General features: G+C 44.2%; 1 protein-coding gene across 3 annotated transcripts in view; it reads left to right on the top strand.

The window, feature by feature from the left end:
- Positions 1 to 22,313, top strand: part of si:dkey-172j4.3 (diacylglycerol kinase delta) — a 37,443-nt gene extending 15,130 nt beyond the window's left edge. The window contains exons 1-29 of one of the 3 annotated variants that reach the window (XM_054800637.1): positions 8,989 to 10,015; positions 10,966 to 11,073; positions 11,191 to 11,271; positions 11,348 to 11,452; positions 11,546 to 11,678; positions 11,757 to 11,863; positions 11,963 to 12,088; positions 13,262 to 13,364; positions 13,451 to 13,610; positions 13,685 to 13,793; positions 14,710 to 14,849; positions 15,445 to 15,532; positions 15,602 to 15,693; positions 15,770 to 15,869; positions 16,310 to 16,375; positions 16,446 to 16,617; positions 16,690 to 16,788; positions 17,250 to 17,334; positions 17,415 to 17,522; positions 17,593 to 17,689; positions 17,761 to 17,868; positions 17,948 to 18,061; positions 18,942 to 19,076; positions 19,365 to 19,528; positions 19,610 to 19,715; positions 20,250 to 20,339; positions 20,425 to 20,538; positions 20,635 to 20,758; positions 21,597 to 22,313. In XM_054800637.1, the coding sequence (XP_054656612.1) occupies positions 9,863 to 10,015; positions 10,966 to 11,073; positions 11,191 to 11,271; positions 11,348 to 11,452; positions 11,546 to 11,678; positions 11,757 to 11,863; positions 11,963 to 12,088; positions 13,262 to 13,364; positions 13,451 to 13,610; positions 13,685 to 13,793; positions 14,710 to 14,849; positions 15,445 to 15,532; positions 15,602 to 15,693; positions 15,770 to 15,869; positions 16,310 to 16,375; positions 16,446 to 16,617; positions 16,690 to 16,788; positions 17,250 to 17,334; positions 17,415 to 17,522; positions 17,593 to 17,689; positions 17,761 to 17,868; positions 17,948 to 18,061; positions 18,942 to 19,076; positions 19,365 to 19,528; positions 19,610 to 19,715; positions 20,250 to 20,339; positions 20,425 to 20,538; positions 20,635 to 20,758; positions 21,597 to 21,643 (3,234 nt within the window). In that variant the 5' untranslated portion in view covers positions 8,989 to 9,862 and the 3' untranslated portion in view covers positions 21,644 to 22,313. Of the gene's footprint in view, positions 1 to 8,988; positions 10,016 to 10,962; positions 11,074 to 11,190; positions 11,272 to 11,347; positions 11,453 to 11,545; positions 11,679 to 11,756; positions 11,864 to 11,962; positions 12,089 to 13,261; positions 13,365 to 13,450; positions 13,611 to 13,684; positions 13,794 to 14,709; positions 14,850 to 15,444; positions 15,533 to 15,601; positions 15,694 to 15,769; positions 15,870 to 16,309; positions 16,376 to 16,445; positions 16,618 to 16,689; positions 16,789 to 17,249; positions 17,335 to 17,414; positions 17,523 to 17,592; positions 17,690 to 17,760; positions 17,869 to 17,947; positions 18,062 to 18,941; positions 19,077 to 19,364; positions 19,529 to 19,609; positions 19,716 to 20,249; positions 20,340 to 20,424; positions 20,539 to 20,634; positions 20,759 to 21,596 lie in introns of those variants that run through there. The other 2 variants (XM_054800636.1, XM_054800635.1) reach the window with 2 other exon arrangements.
- The last annotated feature ends 107 nt before the right edge of the window (positions 22,314 to 22,420 follow it).

Here is a 22,420-nt window from a genome sequence, read left to right on the forward strand (position 1 = left end):
CTGCGGGATTCCCATTTTCCTGTCTCCTTGTCAGACGGAATGAGGACAAGAAAATGTAGCGTTGTGAAGCTTCAAAAGACACACACACACAGACACACACACACACACAGGCATTTGTCATGCATTCTGCAGCACTAACCACTCAGTGAACTCCACAAGAGCTATTTTTGGCGCTGCGTGTGTCTTAGCTTAAGATATGGAACTTCTTGCGGCTGCACGCATTTTATTACACACATTTTTTTCTATCATTTTTTTTCCTTTCCTTTCTGCCTGCCGGTGTGAGCGTCCAGGCATGCGGTGCAGCAATCTGTTGCCTGTCAGAACAACAAGAACACACACACGCGCAGGCAAACACACTTTTACATAGTGCAGCTTTGCATTAACACGCACAACACTGACACTCCATCTGCCTGCGCAGCTTCATCCATCCTCGCCATTTTAGGTACGTGACAAGTTGTATTCATACGGTTTCTGAGATAATTAACTCAATTTAATCAAAGCCTAATAAGAAGAGTTAATAATAATGTTTTTTTTCTTCCCATGCATGGAGTAGAAATGCAACTTCATGTTGAAAGGTCACTTCCTTATGCGCTTTATGCAGCTTGTTTACATTGTAAGAGCTCAGTAATCTGATTAGAATCTGAAGCCGTTTACTGCTCTCTCGCACACACACACACTCCAGCGTAGATCACCTGACACTGGACTATGTGGAGAACAAAAGAGGGTAAACAAAGGAGATAATAGGAGGAGTGAACTAAAATGGCACCAATTAAAGTAATTGGGATCGGCACACCAAAGTGTGTGTGTGAATTAAGATGCTATAATCACTGAGAAATTAAATTTAAAGCCAGAATGTTACAACATCCTTTATAAAAGTTTCCACTGAAGCCACACACACACACACACACACGTATACACACATGTACACACTGTACATACATACATACATACACAAGTACATACATACGCAAGTGTCCAGTTTTAGAACCTCCTCTGGGATGCAACGGCTAAATTTAGATCGGTGTTTGGTTAAGTACATCTGTGTCAGAGTGTTGTCAAAAAGTCAGTGCCTCATGTGCCCGTGCAGTTCTTCATTCACAGCCCCTGATGGACGAAACAACACAGAATATTCTCTTCAAAGGCTGTTTTTTTATTTTTTTTATTTTTGATAAAGCCGCTGTCTCTCATTGGATTTGCATTGTACCGAATGGAGTGTTAATTAACAATTTGTCCGTCGACTTTGATCAAAAGTTGAAGCAGCTGAAATTGTCGAGCCGAAAGTAATCCTCCGAGGCCACCAAACGTAGCACAGATATTAATTTTATCGGCTGAAAAAGCAGATTATTACTGTCTAGACATGCTGCGGTGTGCCTCATCCATCACGTTGTCAGAGACAAGAGACCAGGATGGCCTTAACTTCTGTGCCTTGCCTAAAATAGTCCATAATGGTGTGTGTTCTGAAAAGGGAGTGCTTCGTTTTAGGCCCAGTTTGGATCAGCACCTTCATAGGCAGTAAAATGACCACTTTTTTCAGTAATCTAACGCGTTACCATTTCCTAAACAGTAATCAGATTAAAGTTACTAATCCAAGTCATTGTGCGGTACTATTTGTGTCATTTTCCTCAGTAAAAAGATATACTGTATTTGCTTTCTTCTTGTGTTTCACAATGGAGAGAGGAGAGAGACGGGCATTTTGTAGCGGGAAACACAGCCTTTATTTTGAGCAGGGGTCGCCAACCCTTTGATCTTTGAGACTTTGTCGGTCGATCGCAAAAATTTGGGAAAATAATTGCATTATCACATCAGTGCCCTCCCCTCCTGGAGAGTGACCAACACGCCCATAAGCCCCGTCACTCAACGGACACATACCCTGTTAGCTTGAGCCCTGAGCTCAGCCCCTAAAGCCCGGCCGGAGGTGCCAGCGCACACCACACCGGCACGCCTCACCCTGCAAGCAACGAGCATTGCGTGACATGTGCCTCCAAAGAAAACATTCAAGCTGTGGTGACACGGATAACACATCGACCAGCTCAAGCCGCAACAACACTCCCCACCCGTCAAACACCATCGCTCAACCGAAACAGTAAGCCATCAAGCCATATAGAATTGTGGTTTACACAAAGAACCACAGGGTGTGCAAAGCGCGGCCCATGGGCCATCTGTGGCTCATTTGTTATTAGCCCGAGGCACACTGCAGAAACAAAATTAAACAACAACAAAAAAAACTGCAAAAATATTAAAAATAGAGCAAAAGGCACAATGACAAAAAGCTGAAATGTTGACAATAGCAACCAATAAGTAGAAGCAGAGAGCTGCGACTAATGCACAAGGTCCCCACCAGTAAGCGACGTCAAGTACAGCCGTGCCTTGTTTACTGCGGCTAATTGGTTCCAGACCTGACTGCTATAAGTTAATATAACATTCGATATTACCTCATTGACTGTCTGTAGACGTCTTTTCAAAAAGTAACTTTGACTGCCAAAGACGCCTATTGACGTCTTTTGTTTTTTTTCACGAGAGCTACAGATCAAAGTCTTATCCTGTGTGCGAATTTCAGACTTGCAGGCAATGTAGTTCTGTCCCAGAAGCGGGCCACAGTCCTCTTTTTCCTCCAACCAGCAGCGACAGGTTGGCTATGAAGAAGACGGAAATTGGCGGATTGCGGGTTGAGAGAGGAAAATGGCGAAGCACATTCGGAAATCGTGCGGAGACAAAAAATACAGGTAGCTAACCCTGTCACAGAGCTTGTGTGGCGGTGGATCCGCCTTTATTAGACGACGCGATCGTAAAAGATAGAGGTCACATGAGTGATGGTGACGTAGTTGATAAAGGAAGCCGGAGCAACAAGCGAGTAGCTAGCGTTGTCGAGCCATGTGGCGCGACACCGGAGCCTAACACGGGAAGCAGTTCAGAGTCGTACACACACACATACTGTAAATAACTGTAAATACTGTAAATAGTTTACACATACAGTACATATCTGTAAATAGTTCAAACATCATTTTGTGTTTAGTCATAAATTAACTGCATCATTGTTTAAACTTCAGGGTTCAAAGCGTGTGAAAAAAGTAGTTTGGATTGAGTTTACGTTAATCAGTGAAGTGACTTAGTTACTTTTATACCAGTAATCAGATTACTTTTTCAAGGTAACACTGTGGAAACACTGTTCATAGGCATACACATAAGTGAAAAAACAAATTCCAGATGTGGACCTGCATTGAAATATCATTGACTCTCTCTTGACCTGTTTTTGGAGTAAACGTCCATACCGACAAACAAACGGCAATTAGATTGTCGCCTCCGTGGCGGACGAAGTTGGAAAAAGAGGATGAGGAAGAGGATGAAGGAGGTATGTATTGATCTGGGCGGCAAAGTGGGATAGAAGAGAGAACACAAAGATGAGGAGCAGTTGCGGTAAAATATTGATCCGAGGGCAGGAATTGGAGTTAATGAGGGATGAAGGCGGCGAGGCTTGGAGAATGAGCGAGTGCTTGGACTCCGCGGTGTCACAGATATAAAGCCACACAGGGGAACACAATTTAGGCAGAACACAGCAATTACTGAAATGATTGGAATATATGAGTAGTCTTATATTCGGGGTCATATGCATGTTGTTAATGCACGACCTATAGTCCAGTGACATAAATACCATTGTGAAAGCTAAGCGAACTGAAACCATGATTCCGATTTTTACCTGGATCACTGAATGATGTTTTTAGTTTTGTCATTAATTTGTTGATCATGATTAGAATCAGAATAAAACACAGGACAAAGACCAATACATGAACAATATATAAATACAACAATGTAACAATAGTCACAAAATACTGTAATTATTGCCATTTATTACATATAATTGTTTGAGAAAAATAAAGTCAATTATAACCAGTGTTGGGCAAATTACTTGGCGTTGAGAAATGTTTCATGAGATTAGAGTTAAGGCTGAGTTATGCTCCCGCACCAAGCCGGCTGTCTCTGCCCCTTCCAAACCCTCCAGCAGAGCTTGACTTGCACCTCCATAAAATTCGGACTGCTCGGCTTTTCATCGTACATCATTTCGGGTTTTTCCCTCTTGCGGAAGTGCCAAAAAGTCCACCGCAACAAAAGAGACGAAGCAAGTTCAGGAGCATCTGAGAGGAAAAAGTTTGCCATTATGAACACTGATATATTGCAGTGTCCTGATAGAGTCACACAGCGATAGAGTGACGCTGTTTTTAAGTTTCACTGCCAACTTTAAGGCCAAGTCGCCAACAGTCAGTTCAAACACATGTCTCTTCTTCTCTATATTCGTAGCGAAATAACAAATAACATTCACGGTGAAGTGCATTCACAAACACCAGAATTCCAAACACCCATCAGGTCGTTACAATACGTTTTATGTGGATGTTGCCAATTACCATTTTTTACTACTACGCCGGATGCTCGTCAAAGAGAAAAGGGAGTTGTGGTTGGTCACTCTCAGGTGATTTAATGGAGATTTGCACATTAAGTGCTTTCCCCCGGCCGGAGAGCTATAAATGAATCAAGACGCCATCAGCAGAGCCAGCGTAGTAACTTCGCTGTAGCATAATTCAGCCTTTGGGATGAGCTCCTGACTTGCAATTCTCAACCAAAACACGAGGGGGAAGTGTTTTCCTGAGAGTGAGCAGCCACAACTCTTGTTGACTAGCTATTTAGCTTCCTGTGAGTAGTAGTAGAAGTGAACAATGCCGACTGAAGCGACAACCAGATCATTGATATGGATATCAGTGCACAATAACGAGCCACATTTTACTGTCGGTAAGGGTAGTGGTGATGCAACGTTTCAAATAGTAACTAATTAGATTTTCCTTCACTGGAAAACAAAAATGGTGTTTGTATGGAAGGCGTTAAAATGGGACAGCGTTAGTATTTTTAACGGTGTTACTCCCAACACTGATGAAAACTAAACAAACACAAAAACTACTATTGGTTCTCAGTCACATCCTTTAGATTTCTGTCCCCAAAGCCCTCCTAGCTTGTTCAAGAACAATCCTGAGTTTCTAAATAATAATAAAAAAAATAATATTTGAACAACACAACAAAAAATAACAACAAAATAACATATAACACTAGTGTCAATCTGATATCGATACTACTCTGGTATCGACAATTTCAAGACTGTCGTCCCTTGTTTATAGTGGTTAATTGGTTCCAGACAAACCGTGATAAATGAATTTCCGTGATATAGGATTCAATGTCAATAAATGGAATATTTTTGTAGTTAGAGCATAGAAAACCTGTTTATGACTTTCTAAATACAGTTTTTAACATGATTAGAGCCCTGTAGACATGAAATAACATGCCTATAGTCACCTTTACACTCCTATTATTAAGTGTTTACAACACATTGCGCAACTCTTATGCTGCAGGGAATCGAGATGGCTGCTAGCTAGCAAGGTAACAATAGCAAGCTAGGTAGCTAACCAGTTAGCCTCGAATGTATTTTTTTTTCTAAACTTAAGAAGCCAAACACTTACTCAAAGTGTTTGGCTCACTCTTACTTACTCACTCTTACTTACTCTATCTTGTTGGACATGCCATAGCTGACTTCATGACTTCATGCAGTGTTAAGGTAATGTAATGTAAGTTCATGTTTCACCAACGTTGTGTATCATTACTGCCGCCTAGTGACCAGAACACTACTTATCAATTGTATTTCAGTATGTTTTTATGAATAATACACCACAGTCTACCACAAAACAGAGATCATTAGTTGATTTATTTATTTCTGGATCGATAATCAAACCGTGATATTGCGAGGGACGACTGTATTTGGATCAATCCACCCATCACAGGAGGATCTATGATGGATCTATGATGGCGATTAGTCATCAAACAGCTATTTATCAGTTAAGAAATGTGATTATTAAAATCCTTTAGATTAATGGAATATGACTTTTTAAAACAACATTCATTTTGTCTTTAAAAATATTTAGGTTTTATTCAGGTCAATACGGTATTTGCCTTTTCTTTGTACCCTTTTTAAGACCCCTACATATTCAATACACGTCTGAAATGGTTGCATAAAAACTATTAAAAGTATTCAAGCTTGAGTTGCAACATTGTAAACGCGACTCATGTCACACATCAATAACAACATGCTAATCGTATCAGGACATTAAGGAGAAGCGGCCGCCATCATTTCCCTTTTTCTGTGTTTGTGTGTGTGTGTGTGTGTGTGTGTGTGTGTGTGTGTGTGTGTGTGAGGATTATGGAGCACAAGAGCCAGATTTGGTCCGTATGCTCCGAGCCACCTCCCCCCTCCCGTCACTGGCAAGAGATTATGTGTCTTTCAGTGCACAAACCTCACAGGCCGAATCCCAAAAATGGGATGATAGTACGGAATGACATTAAGAGAGTGGAAACATGTGGCTAAAGTTGAGGGATTTTGTGCGTGTGTGTGTGTGTGTGTGCGCGCGCGTGCATGTGTGTGTATGTGTGCGAGAGAAACACAACACATCAGTTTCTTTTTCCTGCACATGTCATGTGTGTGTTTGTGTGTCTATTAATAAACGCATGGGGTGCATGAGACAGGATGTGGTCGCCATGGTGCAAAGTCCTCCTACGCCTTGTTTTAACTGCGTGTGTGCGTGCACGTGCGTGCGTGGTCAGAGCAACATGTTTGTGCATGTCGAGTGTCTCTTTCTAACCGTCTGTAATCGAGCGAGAGGAAGACACGCGCTTCCTCTCGCTCGATTACAATTTTACTGGTGCAGGGGTTTGTTTTCTATTCAGGTGATCTCGGCAAATCCTTGCCATTTTAATGTTCTGGATCAACAGGTTTAACCTCTTGCTAGCAATATAGGGATAAGTAATAGTTTTCAAAAATAAATATAAACATGTTTTTCAGACCTGTTCAGGCAAATGAATTGAAACGCCACAAAATATGCTCCTTTGGGGATCAGTATCATGTTCTCTGAGGTAATGCTCACTGTAATATACTGCTCAGCCTTTATACACATACTGCACGTAATATTACTGGGAATCATGCAGTGATTTTTATGTCGTGAAAGTCAAACGTTCATATGGCCATGGTAACCCTGCATAACTGCACAAACCTACAAATGTGCTCCAAATTACACTTTTTTCAACAAAAAAATATAACCACACCACCACCGGCCATAGCATATGTTACCAATAGTGGTTTACAAGAGCAGATTGAATACATCAATGTCTACATTCGTCACAATTTGAAGTTAAACTTGGAAAAAAACATTTGTTTGGCCTGAATAAAATGATTGCCGTTCATGGTTTTCACTCACCGCTGTCTCGTATCCACACACGTGTTAAATAGTGCGTGCATACACACAAAAGCAGTCTCAGAGAAGCGTCCATGACAATTTGTAGTCATTGTGTAACTGGCGATACAGTCGTCAAGAATAAAGAATAAATGATCACTGTTTTGTGGTTGACTACGGCCTATTACTTGTCCAAAAATGCATATTTAAGCAAGTGTTATATATTCCTGGCCCTAAATTAAGTATTTTCAAGCATAAGAATGTTACAAATATAAGACAATACAGTTTAACAAATACAGTTTAACGCAATACAAGACGTTAATGAACTGTAGTCTACACTGCAGTCACTAGTAGCACGAACCAGACTTGTTCACCAATGACAGGCTTTTATCATTTTATATTTATTTATCTCACAACATCAATCCGTCCATCCATTTTTTATGCCACTTATCCTCACTGGGGCAATTCCAGGGTACAAACAACCATTCACACTCACATTCTCACAGGCACAATAATAATAATAATAATAATAATAATAATAATAATAATAATAATAGACACCATCCATCCATTTTCTATACCGCTTCTCCTCTTTAGGGTCGCGGGGGCATGCTGGAGCCTATCCCAGCGGACGTCGGGCGACAGGCGGGGTACACCCTGGACTGGTCGCCAGCCAATCGCAGGGCACATATAGACAAACAACCATTCACACTCACATTCATACCTATGGACAATTTAGAGTCACCAATTAACCTAACATGCATGTTTTTGGAATGTGGGAGGAAACCGGAGTACCCGGAGAAAACCCACGCACGAGGAGAACATGCAAAGTCCACACAGAAATGCCCAAGGGAGAATCGAACCCGATCTCCAGACTGTGACTGTGTTGGCCAACATGCTAACCACTAGACCACCGTGCGGCCCATAATAGACACCATCATCATAATAATAACACAGGCGACTGTTGTGGCAGCACTACAGCTAAAACTCAACTCTGAATCCCCGTTGCCACTTCCTGGCCGTCACACGTCATTTATTGAAACACACACGAGCACGAGTCTTATTTATGTCTATAATTGCTTAATATTCTCTGATGATAGCTACTATATTGGGTAATATACGTTTAAAGGTAACTATAGGGGTGTTATTTCATGTTAAGAGGGCTCTAATAATGATGAGAATTGCCTTTAGAAAGTCATAAACAGGTGTAGCTAACCAAGCTAGACAGCACCTTTAACAACAACAACAACATTGGCCCGCTATTGCTCATTTGGTCGGTAGCATAATCCTGCAGAAAGCTTGCGTTGCTGTAATTGAGTAGGTGTCTGTTGTGTTTGTGCAAAGTTGTTTTTAAAATCTGTACCTGTGCTTTTACTTATGTATGTTTTCTTTGAAGAAGCCTATTGTATTTTTTTTTTAATTCTGTACTTTTACTTGAATATTTTTGTACTGTTTCCAGCTCTGGCAACACATTGTGAGATGACTGAGTAGTCTGATATAGTCGTTTAGTCTGTGAGAATTTGCACATTTGTGGAGCCTAAATGTAACAATTACAGTTGTGTCTTTTTGTTTGTCTTTCTCTTTCTGCCTGATGCTTCTTCTTCAGCCCACATGTTGCGCGCCCTGCCCTCCGCTGGGCAACACACATAAGTGCACCTTATAATTTATTTTCTGGTTAGCAGGGTCACTCCAAAAAATCCTTCCCAGGTTTCCACAACACTTTTCGGCAGAGTGGGGCATGGGCCAAAGGGAAATGCATTGCATTTTGGTGCGGGGTTTGTTCAAGTTTTCACACGTTTTACAAATTGACCAATCTGGATTCTTTCACTTCAGATTAGCGCTTATCTCAAGAATGTGCTTATCTGGCACAGTGAACATCGCTTGCGTCATGTCATAAAAAGGCCACTCGTGTCTGAAGCACTTCACTTGGTGTTTGGTTGTTTTTTCTGTTTGGTTTATTGCTGTTTTTCCATTCACCAGCAAGAGTCACGCTGACAGAAACAGGGGCGTCGACGCTTTTCATTACATCTGCTAACAAAGCCATGAATGGGTTTGATTGTTGGGAATGGTTGGAGAGCTATTTTCTAAAATTGGAAGAGGCAGACATGACAAGTGAGTGAGTCTGCGGCTTTGAGCTTGTTAAGATGATAAACCAGAATGACGAGCACACACGTACTAACACACCAGAGGGGAGTGGTTTTTGCGCGTGTGTATGTGTGCTTGTGGATGTGTGTGTTCAGGTAGGAACAAGCTGATTTCCTGGAGGCTATAAATACAACTGGAGGAACCTGTCTGACTGGCACTGAAAACACACACACACACACAGGTAGATCGAGTAAAAGGGGGCGGGCCCGCCAGCACACCTGAGGGGGTGTTGCTATCTAACAAGTTGTGAGAGGCAGGAAGTGGCTGCCTGGTATTGTTTGAGTAGCAGCTAGTGTGGAACGTGAGCAGTGTCCTGGTGTGGTCTGGGTGGGTCAAGGAAACCAGCTCTACAGTGTTCTTATGTTGGAGGGCGGGGGAATCGACCGGACCGTTCATTTTTTTCTCATTTGGAGCCAACGAGAAACCTAATAAACAAGTTAGTCCGCCTCCGCCTGCCGATGCTGGGCCTGTGCCAAACGGGGTGCTGCGCGGCTCCAGTGTGGTTCCGTTGCGAAGCTTGGGGTCTCGGCGATGAAGACCAGCTGAGCCAAGAGGATCATCTGGAGGACAGTGTGGCCAGGAGCAGTCAGGGGAGCCACTTAGTGGAAGAGGTCAGTGTGACACCACGTTGAGGATAGGACGGCAGGTTTAGGCACTTGGTGGGTTCTGTGGGGTTATCGTCCTTCTGAAGGAATGCAACAGCTGCTGTGGTGGTTCTCACTTTGGACCTGTTCTATGTGTGCTAGTGACATCCTGGAGCAAAGTTCAAAGAATCATAAAGGGAAATGCAGTGTGATATCCTCCACAAACTGCAAGAAAACATCAGAACTGTCACTTTCAGCCCCATACTTCCACCCCGCAGTACAGTAGATCCAACCAACACCTAGCCACCCCCTACATCACATGTGTCTTTTCCACTGAGGGCAACATACAGACAAATTGATAGATTTTGTTCATTAAAGATGCTAAAGCCAATAGGTCAATATGTGCTAAGCTATCGGAATAAAAATCCACATTTTAGCTTTGCGTTATAGGCGACAAAGCACATTGGTGTAATATCTAATATGTCGCTTTAATAATGAATTATTTTATTTTTAGAATATGCCGAGGGCTAATAAAAAAACAAGCTGCTGGCTTGAAATAGCCCCCGAGCCGCACTTTGGACCTCCCTGCCCTATGTTGATTAGCACAGACAGCAAAAAAATGTAGATGTGTGATATTGAGGTAAATAAGACCAAAACAAAGTTGAACAAAAACAAATACTGATTTATTTCTTACTGAGTGAGCTAAAGCGTGTTTTTCTTTGGCGGCACGTCACCTCTGTGAACTGCCGCCCGTGTTTGCACTGAGAAGCCTTCTTCATGTAGCGATAGACAAACAGTGTGGTGTCATGTAGGGGAGGAGGGGCATGGTCATGCTTTTCTTACGGCACTGTGACAGGGAAGCAAATGTCACGTGACACAGGTGCATCGCAGGAAGTTTCCCAAATTTAACCCCAAAGTGACCTAAAATGTCCTCTATCTAGTCTGCTTATGTGTGTGTTATTTTGTGTGCACAGAAGAGCGTGAAGGAGGGAAACCTGTTGAAGCAGACCAGCTCCTTCCAAAGATGGAAGCGGCGCTACTTTAAACTCAGAGGGAGGACGCTGTACTATGCCAAGGACTGCAAGGTACCCCCAAAGCATGGTGGTTAAAAGTTCAGGTTTCAAACTGTGCAGCGTGGTGGATAGATGTTGCCATTATTGTTGCCATTTAGTAAACTCGAATTAATCGTCTTATTTTTGTAGTCTCTTATATTTGATGAGGTGGACCTGTCAGACGCCAGCGTAGCCGAGACCAGCACCAAGAACATCAACAATAGTTTCACCGTAAGCAGCTGGCTGAAGTTGTTTTGTCTTCTAAATGTGGCCTATCCGTCTTTCTGACGTTCTTCTTCTTTCTCAGGTCATTACTCCTTTTCGCAAGTTGATGCTGTGTGCTGAGAACAGGAAAGAGATGGAAGACTGGATTGGTGCCCTCAGGTCTGTCCAGAAATGGGAAATCTATGAGGTAGGTTTTTTAGTTTTTGTATACTTCCAACTTTGTTTCCAACAGTGTGGGGAAGGCCCTTTTGTGATATCTGTTCGCTTCCTCTTTCTGTAGGCCAGCCAGTTCAACATGGAGCATTTTTCAGGGATGCACAACTGGTACGCTTGCTCGCACGCCCGCCCCACCTTCTGCAATGTCTGCAGGGAGGCTTTGCCTGGTGTCACCTCCCATGGCCTGTCCTGCGAAGGTAAACACACAGACACACACACACCAACTAAAACTTTTCAGCCAATTTAACATGCTTCTGCTTGCTGTCTTCCTCAAGTATGCAAGTTTAAAGCTCACAAGCGATGCGCAGTTCGCTCCACCAACAACTGCAAGTGGACCACCCTGGCCTCCATTGGGAATGACATCATAGAAGACGAGGACGGGGTGTGTTTTTTTGTGTGTGTTTTTAATATTTGCACTTTGCTTGGCGTCCCTGTGAATATTGGCATACCGATAGTCTTACAGAATGTCTTTTTTCACCAGGTGTCCATGCCCCACCAGTGGCTGGAAGGCAACCTGCCCGTCAGCGCCAAATGTGTGGTGTGCGACAAGAACTGTGGTAGCGTGCGGCGACTGCAGGACTGGCGCTGCCTCTGGTGCAAAGCCATCGTACGTGCCTTAGCTCAGTTAGGAAGTACCGTCATTTCCCGACTATAGAGTGCACCGGTATCTAAGCCACACCCACTAAATTTCAAGATTTGCACATATATAGGCCAGACTGGTCTATAAGCCGCAGGTGTTGTAACATGGGATATTTAGTACACAGAGAGATGTTACACAGAAAGTTTTTTTTAAAGCTTTTAATTAAATGCTTTTTCCGTAACAGTACGTGTAATACGGCTGGTTAAACACTAGCCTACCAGAAAAGTCTTTCAGTTGCTGTCTTCATTCTCCTCCTGGGAACTAAATGTCATACTCTTCAAGTGTTGGCCACCGGCCGGCTTCTCTCCTTTTCTTTTTTTGAGGCAAATCAGCCCCTGAGCCTGTGCTGTCCTCCCCAGCACACAGCAGTCTAGCCCGCCGAAACCCGCTAGCAACAGTGGACCTCCAACACCTCCACGCTGCCAAGATCCACCGGCAGACCCGAACAAAAGCCGCTAGCTCAATCACATTCAACCTGAACGTCGCATGCCATGCACCTTTCCACGCCGTTCTCCATGACGAGTAGTGATGTGCGGATCGATACTGAAATATCAAAACCTTCGATACCATATCTTTAGGCTCTTAAATCAATTCTAAAATCAAAAATATAGATAGGTTGATACTTCATTCATTTGAGGTAACATACTGTATATCATTAACAGGAACCCACTGGAAAGTAACTAAATTATTGAGACCAAAAGTACACGAGATGTCGCAAGACCACAAATGAGCAGCATCACTGTATAAGCCGCAAGGTTCAAAGTATGAGAAAAAGTAGCGATTTATACACCGGATATTCCAGTATTTGTTTTGTGCCAATATGCTGGAAAATACATGATGAGTGCTCCCACTCTTCCACTTAGCAAGGAGTGCGTCGGTGCTGAGTGTGCAATTGGTCAGATATGTGAGATCCTCACACACACGCACACACATATAAATCAGTGTGGTATTTGTAAAGGTTAGTGAAGTGACATTTGCTGCATTTGTGAGGGTCGTAATGACCTTTGAGCTCATGCTGGAATATGGAATTATTATGGAGACTGCTTATTTTTTACGTGTCTGTGTGTGTGTGTGTGTGTGTGTGTGTGTGTGTGTGTGTGTGTGTGTGTGTGTGTGTGTGTGTGTGTGTGTGCGCACCAGGTCCATAGCAGCTGTAAAGAACAAATGGCCAAAGTCTGTCCCCTGGGTCAGTGTAGAGTGTCTATCATCCCTCCCACTGCACTTAACAGCATCGACTCTGACGGTAAGATGCCTCTCACTCACACACACTGACTGACTTTTTCTGTTATCAGTTTAAATTGTATGTCTGCCTGTAACGCTTGTGCGCAGGCTTCTGGAAGGCCACCTCAGCATCCTGCTCCAGTCCACTTCTGGTCCTGGTCAACTCCAAAAGTGGGGACAACCAGGGTGTCAAGTTTTTGCGCAAGTTCAAACAGCTCCTCAACCCAGCACAAGTCTTCGATCTCATGAACGGGGGGCCAGAGCTTGGGTAGGCGCCTCTCGCTCGCCGCCTCTCCAAGCTCACTGAGCATTTTCCTCACTTTACATTTTTTTCAATTCCAGCCTTCGCCTCTTCCAGAAGTTTGTGACGTTCCGTATCCTGGTGTGCGGGGGAGATGGCAGCGTGGGCTGGGTCCTCTCTGAGCTGGATAAGCTCAACCTCCACAAGCAGGTGAGCACTTTATTGCAAAATACTGTAAATGCTTCAGTTAATGCGAATAACCTTCCAGCTCTCTAGTTAGTGCCGGTTAACAGCTGTGGCTGTTGGCAATCCCCTGATGTAATTTTTATTAACTCCACAAGATGACAGGAGCTGCATTTAAAGTAGCATTCAGTAGTCAGCATCCAGCAGCTTCATCTACCTCTGCATGTGCTTTAAAATGTTGCTACTCAGCTGTTAGTGTGAAACTCACACAACCAAAACTTATACTTGCCATACTGTTATTTGCAATGAACTCATCGGCGCTATTAATGCTGGCTGAGCAGTTTGCTCCTTATCGCTGCTACAACATTGGTTATGTTGCTGCTGTGTTGTGCAATATACTTACTCATAAATGACCTACATTTTCCTTTCCACTTTCTCATGTACTTCAAATCATTATTAAAGTAAAAAAAAAATGAAGTTGTTACATAACAGCCATCACCAAATGGCGGACCTCGGCTCAGATACAGACCCAGTGACGGCCCTTTCCGGACCCGTGACCAATTAAAGTGAAAGGGAAATATAATAATAATAATAACATATAATCATGCTAGCGGAGCGAGCGCAGGGGCAGTTTGTGGGCGTAACTACTTCAGTTATTACGGTTACGTGACAGCAAACGCGGTAACGTCACTCAAAATGAGCCATGTATGAGATTCATAACACATTCATTGACAGCACAGCAAGATGCAAATAAGTGTTTGCTCACGGTAGTCCCAAAAGGCCTTTTAAACTGTAAAACCAAGGTAAACAGAAATTGTAAGACAACATGGAGACTGGAAATAAAACCGTCAAGGAAACCTCAAATAAAATATAATAAAATAATGACATTATTGGGATTAAAACTATGTTTAAAAAAAGTGTACTCCCTCTCCTGACTGGGCAGTGTCAGCTGGGCGTGCTGCCGCTGGGCACCGGTAACGACCTGGCCCGAGTCCTGGGCTGGGGGGGTCTCTGCGACGATGACGCTCAACTGCTGCAGATCTTGGAGAAACTGGAGAGGGCCACCACCAAAATGCTGGACCGGTAAGGAGCAGAGCCCGTGAGAGACATTCCAGGGATGTACTGTACTTCTTATTCGCAAAGGTTCAATCCAGGCAACTGAACATGTGGAGTCTTCCTATTTATGTCTTTGGTGGAGGTGTCCCCTGGGACTGGGCACAAAAGGGTTGTTGTTGTTGTTGTTGTTGTTGCCTGGTATGGCTGGTGAGCAACCGTCCTTCATAACAATAGGCCGTTCACCTGCCTGATGGCAAAACAGCCCATTAGTGGCGAATCTTCCAGTGGAATGAGATTGGGGGATCTTTGGGGGAAGAGATGTTTGGACATTGTTGTAAGCAGACTATCGGTGATGACGCTGATGATTGATGGAAAAGCCCTTTGGATTAAAGGTGAAACATCTTCAACAAATAAGAAGAGTTCATACACTTGCCTCAATTCGACATTTGCAGATCACCATGACCTGGATGACAGAGAATCTACACAGACATATTGTACTTCTTCTGTTAATTGGACTGAAAGACAAAAGATGGTGGACAGCTTGAATGTGGTTCCACTGTCGGACTGAGGCATCTATTGTTAATTATTTATCATTATTTGTTATTCTTTATGTGTGCGTCAGGTGGAGCGTGATGACGTACGAGGTTCCTGCCACCACGAAGCAGCCGGCATTATTAAAGGAAGATGACCCCCTCGATTCCCCACTGCAGGTTTGTGAGTTTAATTCATGAGGATTATTTCCCTGCCGAATTGTGATCCTCATCAGCGTTTTATCTCAGGTTCACATCACTCAGTATGCAGACTCTGTGGCGTCCCACCTGGCCAAGATCCTGGACTCAGACAAACACAGCGACGTCATTTCCTCCGCCAAGTAAGCCCTGGCTTTTGCGGTTTTGCTTGGAGCGATGACTGACTGTGTCACATGACCTGCTCAAATTATTCTGAAGGTTCCTGTGTGGGACGGTAAATGAGTTTGTGGCAGAGGTGGGCAAGGCGTACGAGAGGGCCACTGAGAACAAGGAAGAGGCAGACGCCATGGCTAAGAAGGTAAATGGCTATTGTTGTGTGTGTGTGTGTGTGTGTGTGTGTGTGTGTGTGTGTGTGGTGTTACATAAGGTAGTTGTGTGAGAGCCACTGGTGGGCAGGTGTATTGTGTTAGAGGCTCTTATTCAATATTCTACACACTTTTGGACAAACGTATTAGGAAAATGCGAATATTTTGGTACACTTCAGTATTCTGGGAAGACTTTTGACATGACTATGGAATTTTTGACAGAGATTCTTCCACACCAAACCCATTCAGACATGCCTTTTTGTGCACAGGGAACAGAAAGTGTTCTCACAAAGTTGGAAGCATGCAATAGCCCAGAATGGCTTAGCAAGATGATTAGTTATTTAATTAAGAGGTGTCACAAAAGTGCATTTTAGTAGACACTACAAAATCATTTGGCATTGAAAAAAAATGTGTGTATATGTTTATCTCCCAGTGTGCATTGCTGAATGAGAAACTGGATTCTCTGGTCAAAGCCTTAAGCGAGGAAGTGGACGCGCAGGTAATAAAGGGGGAGCTAACCTGTGTTGAGGGCAGAAAAAACAACCCTCCTCATCTCCTATTGCTTCCAGGTGGTTCCGGCAGGTTCCATTCCCAGCCAGGAGGATGGTGGGTCAGGCCCTGATAAAAACGGCGGTGACACAGGCTCTGAAGGTCAAACGTACCGCTCCAGGGAGCAACTGATGCTGCGGGCCAACAGCCTGAAAAAGGCACTGAGGCAGATCATTGAACAAGCAGAGAAAGGTGAGAGAGGACTGACAGCATCAGTCATGCTCTCTGAGGCAGTGCCCCCGCTCACCTGTGTCATGTTTATAGTGGTGGACGAGCAGAACCGACACACTGAGTTCCATAGGATGTCTTCCTTATCCTCCATTAAAAGGGAAAACAGCGAGGAGCTTAAGGATGCTGAGATGCGTAAGTGTTTGGATATTAATTAAGGACTCTGTCAATTAACCACAGAGTCTCCTATATCGCAGAGTGCTTGGTCTACAAAAGCAAATAACCGCCGGGGTCTCTTCATAAAACATTGCCATTATCATCTGTGGTTGTTGGCTTTCTGATGATGTAGTTTTTATTAACTCCACAAGATGGCAGGGGCTATATCAGTATCAAGACTAGTCGGCATCTAGTAGCTTTGTCTACCTCTGCATGCTCTTTAAAATGTTGTGACCCAGCTGTGCAACTTGTGTATTCCACTTGTTGTACAGTTGTTTACAGTGAACGGTTATGCGCTATTAATGCTGACTGAGCAGTTTGTTCCTTACTGCTGTTACAACATTGGTTCAGTTGCTAGTGTTGTGCTATGCAATTGTTCATTTGAAAGCTATTTTAAAATTAATTTGGGTGCTTTTTTTACATGGCCGTCCTCCGTTCAGGCCACGGAAGTCTGAGCCCGTCCTCACCCATCGTCCTGGAGAAACCAGATAGCCTCCATGCGGTCAACTTCAACGATGACTCTGTGTACGTCTGGCTATGCGGCCTCTTAGTGTTGCACTCTTCTTTTTAATGCCTCTGAATTGACCCTCCGTGCTTGCGTGCAGACAATGCTGGGAGAAGTGCGTCATGAACAACTACTTTGGCATTGGCCTGGACGCTAAGATCTCGCTGGAGTTCAACAACAAGAGGGATGAGCACCCCAAAAAGTGCAGGTAGGCAGAAAAAACGGCTGCACAGCTTGCCATGATGGGTTTACCATGAAGTATGTTTGTTCTTCGGCAGCAGTCGCACAAAGAACATGATGTGGTACGGAGTGCTAGGGACAAAAGAGCTTGTCCAGAAGACCTACAAAAACCTAGAGCAGAGGGTTCAGCTTGAGGTTGGACTCATACACACTCATTACAGCTCTTCAAGAAAGATCAAAAACATAACAGAATCTTCTGTCTTTAGTGTGATGGCGTCTCCGTGCCTCTGCCGAGTCTCCAGGGACTGGCTGTGCTCAACATTCCCAGCTATGCAGGCGGCATCAACTTCTGGGGCGGCACCAAGGAGGACAATGTGAGTATGGATGTTACAAATAAAGGAGCACCATCTATAGCAGCTCTAACCCTTTGGCTTGCTCTGTTTATCAATGCAGAACTTTGGTGCGCCGTCTTTTGACGACAAGAAGCTGGAAGTGGTGGCCGTGTTTGGCAGCATGCAGATGGCCATGTCCAGAGTCATCAACCTGCAGCACCACCGCATCGCACAGGTTACAACAGTGCTTTTCAAATAGTGGGACGCGGCGATGTGTCGGGGAGGGGGGGACTTTATCAGTGTTATTGCAGACCCGTCGGCACGTGTGCATTTTTCGCACTTGGTATGCATTTTGAATGCGCTTGTACTTTTCGCTTTCGGATGTTTCAGTTTCAAGTTCAGTCTGTGAAACATTGATAATGCTCCTGTGTCAGTACACCAGCGTACACTACACCAGCTCTCTCCTCCTCTTGCACAGCATGACATGCACCACCCAAAAAATCTAACTTCACCAACCGTAGGGGCTGTGATTGGTCGGCTTGTGGAGCATTGTTTCCTGTATGTGTGCGACTTGTTCGCAGAGCATGCAGGCCGTTAAGTGAGACAGAAAGTGAGCTGGGCCGGTGTGTGTTTGTATTGATGATTGTACCTGCTGCTGAAGTTCACAACAAAGTAGCAAGTATACAGATCTAACCATCCACTCTTTAAACACACGAGAGTGGAACAGCATCCGTGTGGCTCTTCTTTCCCCTCCCGCCCTCCCTCCACTCAAAAGTGATGTTAAATGTTCATTCATCTATTTCAATCATCATTTATAATTATTTCACATTGTTTTCGGCATGTAAAACTATCATTATTCTCTCTAAAAAAGGTTTTTTTTTCATATTTCTGGTAGTCTGGAATAGATTCATTGGATTTACATAATTTTGTATGGAAAAAATTGTTTCAGTTTTTGTAAGTATTGGTTTTCGTCGGACCTTTTTGAAGGGATTAATGATGTAAACCGAGCCTCCACTGTACATTTATTCCCAATACTTTTGTCTATGAAGTGTGTGATGATGAATTTGTTCATTAAGCACTGAACTGCCCTCTGACCTCCGCTGTGTGTTTTTCAGTGTCGCCAAGTGAAGATCACCATCCAGGGGGAGGAGGGAGTCCCCGTGCAGGTGGACGGCGAGGCCTGGATTCAGCCGCCTGGCATCGTCAAGATCCTCCACAAGAATCGAGCTCAGATGCTGACGAGAGACAGGGTGTGTACTCACTCATGGCGATGATGTGGCGTTTAGCTTGTTCACTCTTGCTTCATGATCAAGATCACTTCCCGCTGCTCCAGCCTGTGGGAGCTCTCTTGAGAGGGGCAAGTTCAGGCAGATTGTTTCCATGGTTTCTGCTGAGTGGGATGTTGACTCACTGGCTGGTTTGATCCTCCTAAATGTGTCCTGCCCTTGGTTAAATGAGATCATCATGTCAACGTCTCTCCTCAAAGCTCCTTCACTAAAGTTGCTCTCCGTTGGCCTAAAGTTGCTCTGTGTCTGCAGGCGTTTGAGAGCACACTGAAGTCTTGGGAGGACAAGATGAAAGTCGACATCGACCGCAACCCCAGGCCCCGCCTTGACTCACAGCAGTCCATGGAGTACCTGACGGAGGAAGAGTGCGCTCAGGTGCAGCAGCTGGGCATCGTGGCCGACACGCTCATCAACAAGTCAGTACAGCTTGTTAAAATATTTATGTGGCACCAACAGGTGTCGGAACAATCTTCATCCCTTCCTTCTCCTCTCTCCAGGATCCGCGAGGCCGCCAAGACCCACAAGCTGGTGGAGCAGGAGTTGGCGCATGCTGTCAACGCCAGCGCGATGGTGCTGACCGAGGCCAAGCTGTCCAGTCCTGAGGTAGGGACGCCAGGCAGAGTAGACAGATGGGTCCAGACGAGTCGACAGATGGCCCCAGGGGCCGACACAGTGCACGTTTGTGCATGTACATGCTGAAACATGAAGCCAAAGCATCACTTCAGTGTGGACAATTCTTAATAGCAATAGATTTAGTCTCCTTCTAATGTATGAGATATGCCATAAATGCCCTAAATATAGGCAAGGTGATTATTTTGCTAAATCGCTAAGAGGATGAGGTGTTCATTAGAAGAAGGTGGTGATTGGGGAGAGGATTTTATTTATTTTCTTTTTTATTTTCTTTCTTTACAGCGGTAGGTAAAGCTACTGGATGCTGACTACTCATTATACTTCAAATGCAATTACTGTCAACTTCTGGAGTTAATTTTTAAAACTAAGGAGGTTGCCTGCCGACACAGGTGTTCAAGTCATGTTTTTTGACCTGGCACTAATTATAGACCGCGTTAATTGGAGCATTTACAGTAATATACTGTTACTATACTATATGAATGTTGTTATGTAATTTTTTCTTTTCAGTGTCTGAGTCGTAGCACGGCGGTCGAAATCGTCAACAGCAGCAAGGTTCTGCAGGCAGAGACCACCATGCTTCTGGATGGAAAACATCTGGTAAATTATCTTGCTCGCAGCTGCCATTACGCGACACCTTTCTGTCGGGTTGTCTGTGACACACCCCTCTCTTCCTCTTTCTCAGTCTGAGTCCCCTGAGGAAAACGAGCTCCACGTGACCCTGAACAGCCTGAGCACCGAACTCCACAAGCTGGATGACATCCACTGGATCTGTCCACTGATGCACTGCGCTGAGGAGGTGAGGTCTCTCTCTCTGTCACACACACACACACACACACACACACATTCCAACCACTGTCATTGTGTACATTTGCGATTGTGTGTCCTGGTCCAGGAGTCAGTCCGTCCCAGCAGCAGCAGCAGCAGCAGCAAGAGCAGCATGAAGCTGAAGATCATGCCCAAGGGGAAGAGGGAGAAGGAGAAGCTCCACAAGCAGAGGTCCAACAGCTCTCTCTCAGGTTGGAACAAATAAATCTTAATGTCAGACCAACAATGGTTTAGTACACATGTGTCAAACTCGTGCCCTGGAGGGCCGAGACGCTGCAGGATTTCTCTCCAACCAGTTTCTTCAGCAGGTGATTTAATTGATGAGCTCCTTCCCTCAAACTGAAGGTGTTGATCATTAAAATCACCTGCCTTAGTGACTGGCTGGAAAGAAAACCTGCAGTGTCTCGGCCCTCCATGGCTCGGGTTTGACACCCCTGGTGTAGTAGGTTAAAAGCTACCTGTTTTTTTTTTTATTATTGCTTTGAGCAACACTTTGCTGCCCTCTATTGGCTCGTCAGGTTGAAACATGCAAAAACATGGCTGCCTTCATTGCGGTGCAGCATAAAGAAGTGGATCCTTTCAAAGTTAGAATGTCGAAAACTGACTATAAATCAGGTCTATTCAGCTAAATATTTCTGTGGGCCACATTTTCAAAAAACTAAGGAACCTAGTTAGAATTATTATTTACCTTCAAATCCAAGGAAGGCATCGGCCAGTTAAAATTTGCTATGTACACAACAAATATGGTGCATTCCAAAAAGTTTTTGTCCACCTCAAGAAGGCAGAATGTCCTTGATCATCCAGAGGGAAAAGTCAGCCGTGTGTTGGTCTTTCAGTGCCATGATGCCGGCTTCACATGAGTTGACCACTTGATGGCACTGTTGGCTCACCTTTCCCCCTCTCACTCTGCAAGTAAACAGCTGCTCTTACTTTGATTGTTGACGCACGTCAAGCTGTGCCTGAGAGTTTGGAAGGAGGACGAGCCTGCAGCATAATTCATACGATTTGTTATTTGTGGTTCTACTTTAGGAACATGGGACGTCAAAACTCCTGAAGCAGAATCGTCGGGCAACTGAGGGTGCGGTGAGGTGCATCGTCTTTTCCATCACATTGACAACCAGAGGTGGGGAGATGCCCCCCTCTTCCTCTTCCTCCCTGTTGCGACCAGGTGGGCTGACAGAGGTGGGACCAAGTTGGTTTACTTCCTGTTCTTTTTGTTTTTGAAAGAGGCCTCGCTTGCATCGCTGTGGTGAAAGAACTTCTAATTTAATAAGGTTTTTTAGTTTGTTTTGTTCCAACCTGAGTGTTTACACGGTGCTCTCCTTGCATGCTGAGGCCCAATGTCGGAAAGCGAAACAGCCTTCAGACTCAAGTGAGACTCAGTTCTCGTTGCTACTGCCATGTGACCTCAGACTTGCAGAATATCTTAAATGTTGCAAAAAACAAAAAAAGAAGAAACATATTGAATGTATCTGTGTGTCGAGCTGTGAATTGTTGAAATAATAATATAATTGATGATAATGTACACATGCAACATGAAGGTGTGGTGGTTCTAAAGTGGTTCTTAGTATGTTGTGGCCTCCCACAGGTACTCATGAGGTCATTTGTGGCCATTCAGGGCCCGCTAACAAACTGCTGATTGTAGATGTAACGCACGAATGTGAGCCCTTTTTTTTTTTTTTTTGCTTTGCCAGTGCTTCTCACGATCTCCAGTGGCTTTGCTGCTTCCCCTTCGCCTCTAAAAGTCTACAATTAAGATAAATAATGACTAGAAATAGACCACACATGAAGAAGATTAAGCAAATATGTAAGAGTGTTGTAAGTAGATGTTTATCGCCAGGGCTGCTTGCATT

The sequence above is a fragment of the Dunckerocampus dactyliophorus genome, chromosome 15, assembly GCF_027744805.1.
Source record: "Dunckerocampus dactyliophorus isolate RoL2022-P2 chromosome 15, RoL_Ddac_1.1, whole genome shotgun sequence".
Classification (NCBI taxonomy): Eukaryota; Metazoa; Chordata; class Actinopteri; order Syngnathiformes; family Syngnathidae; genus Dunckerocampus; species Dunckerocampus dactyliophorus.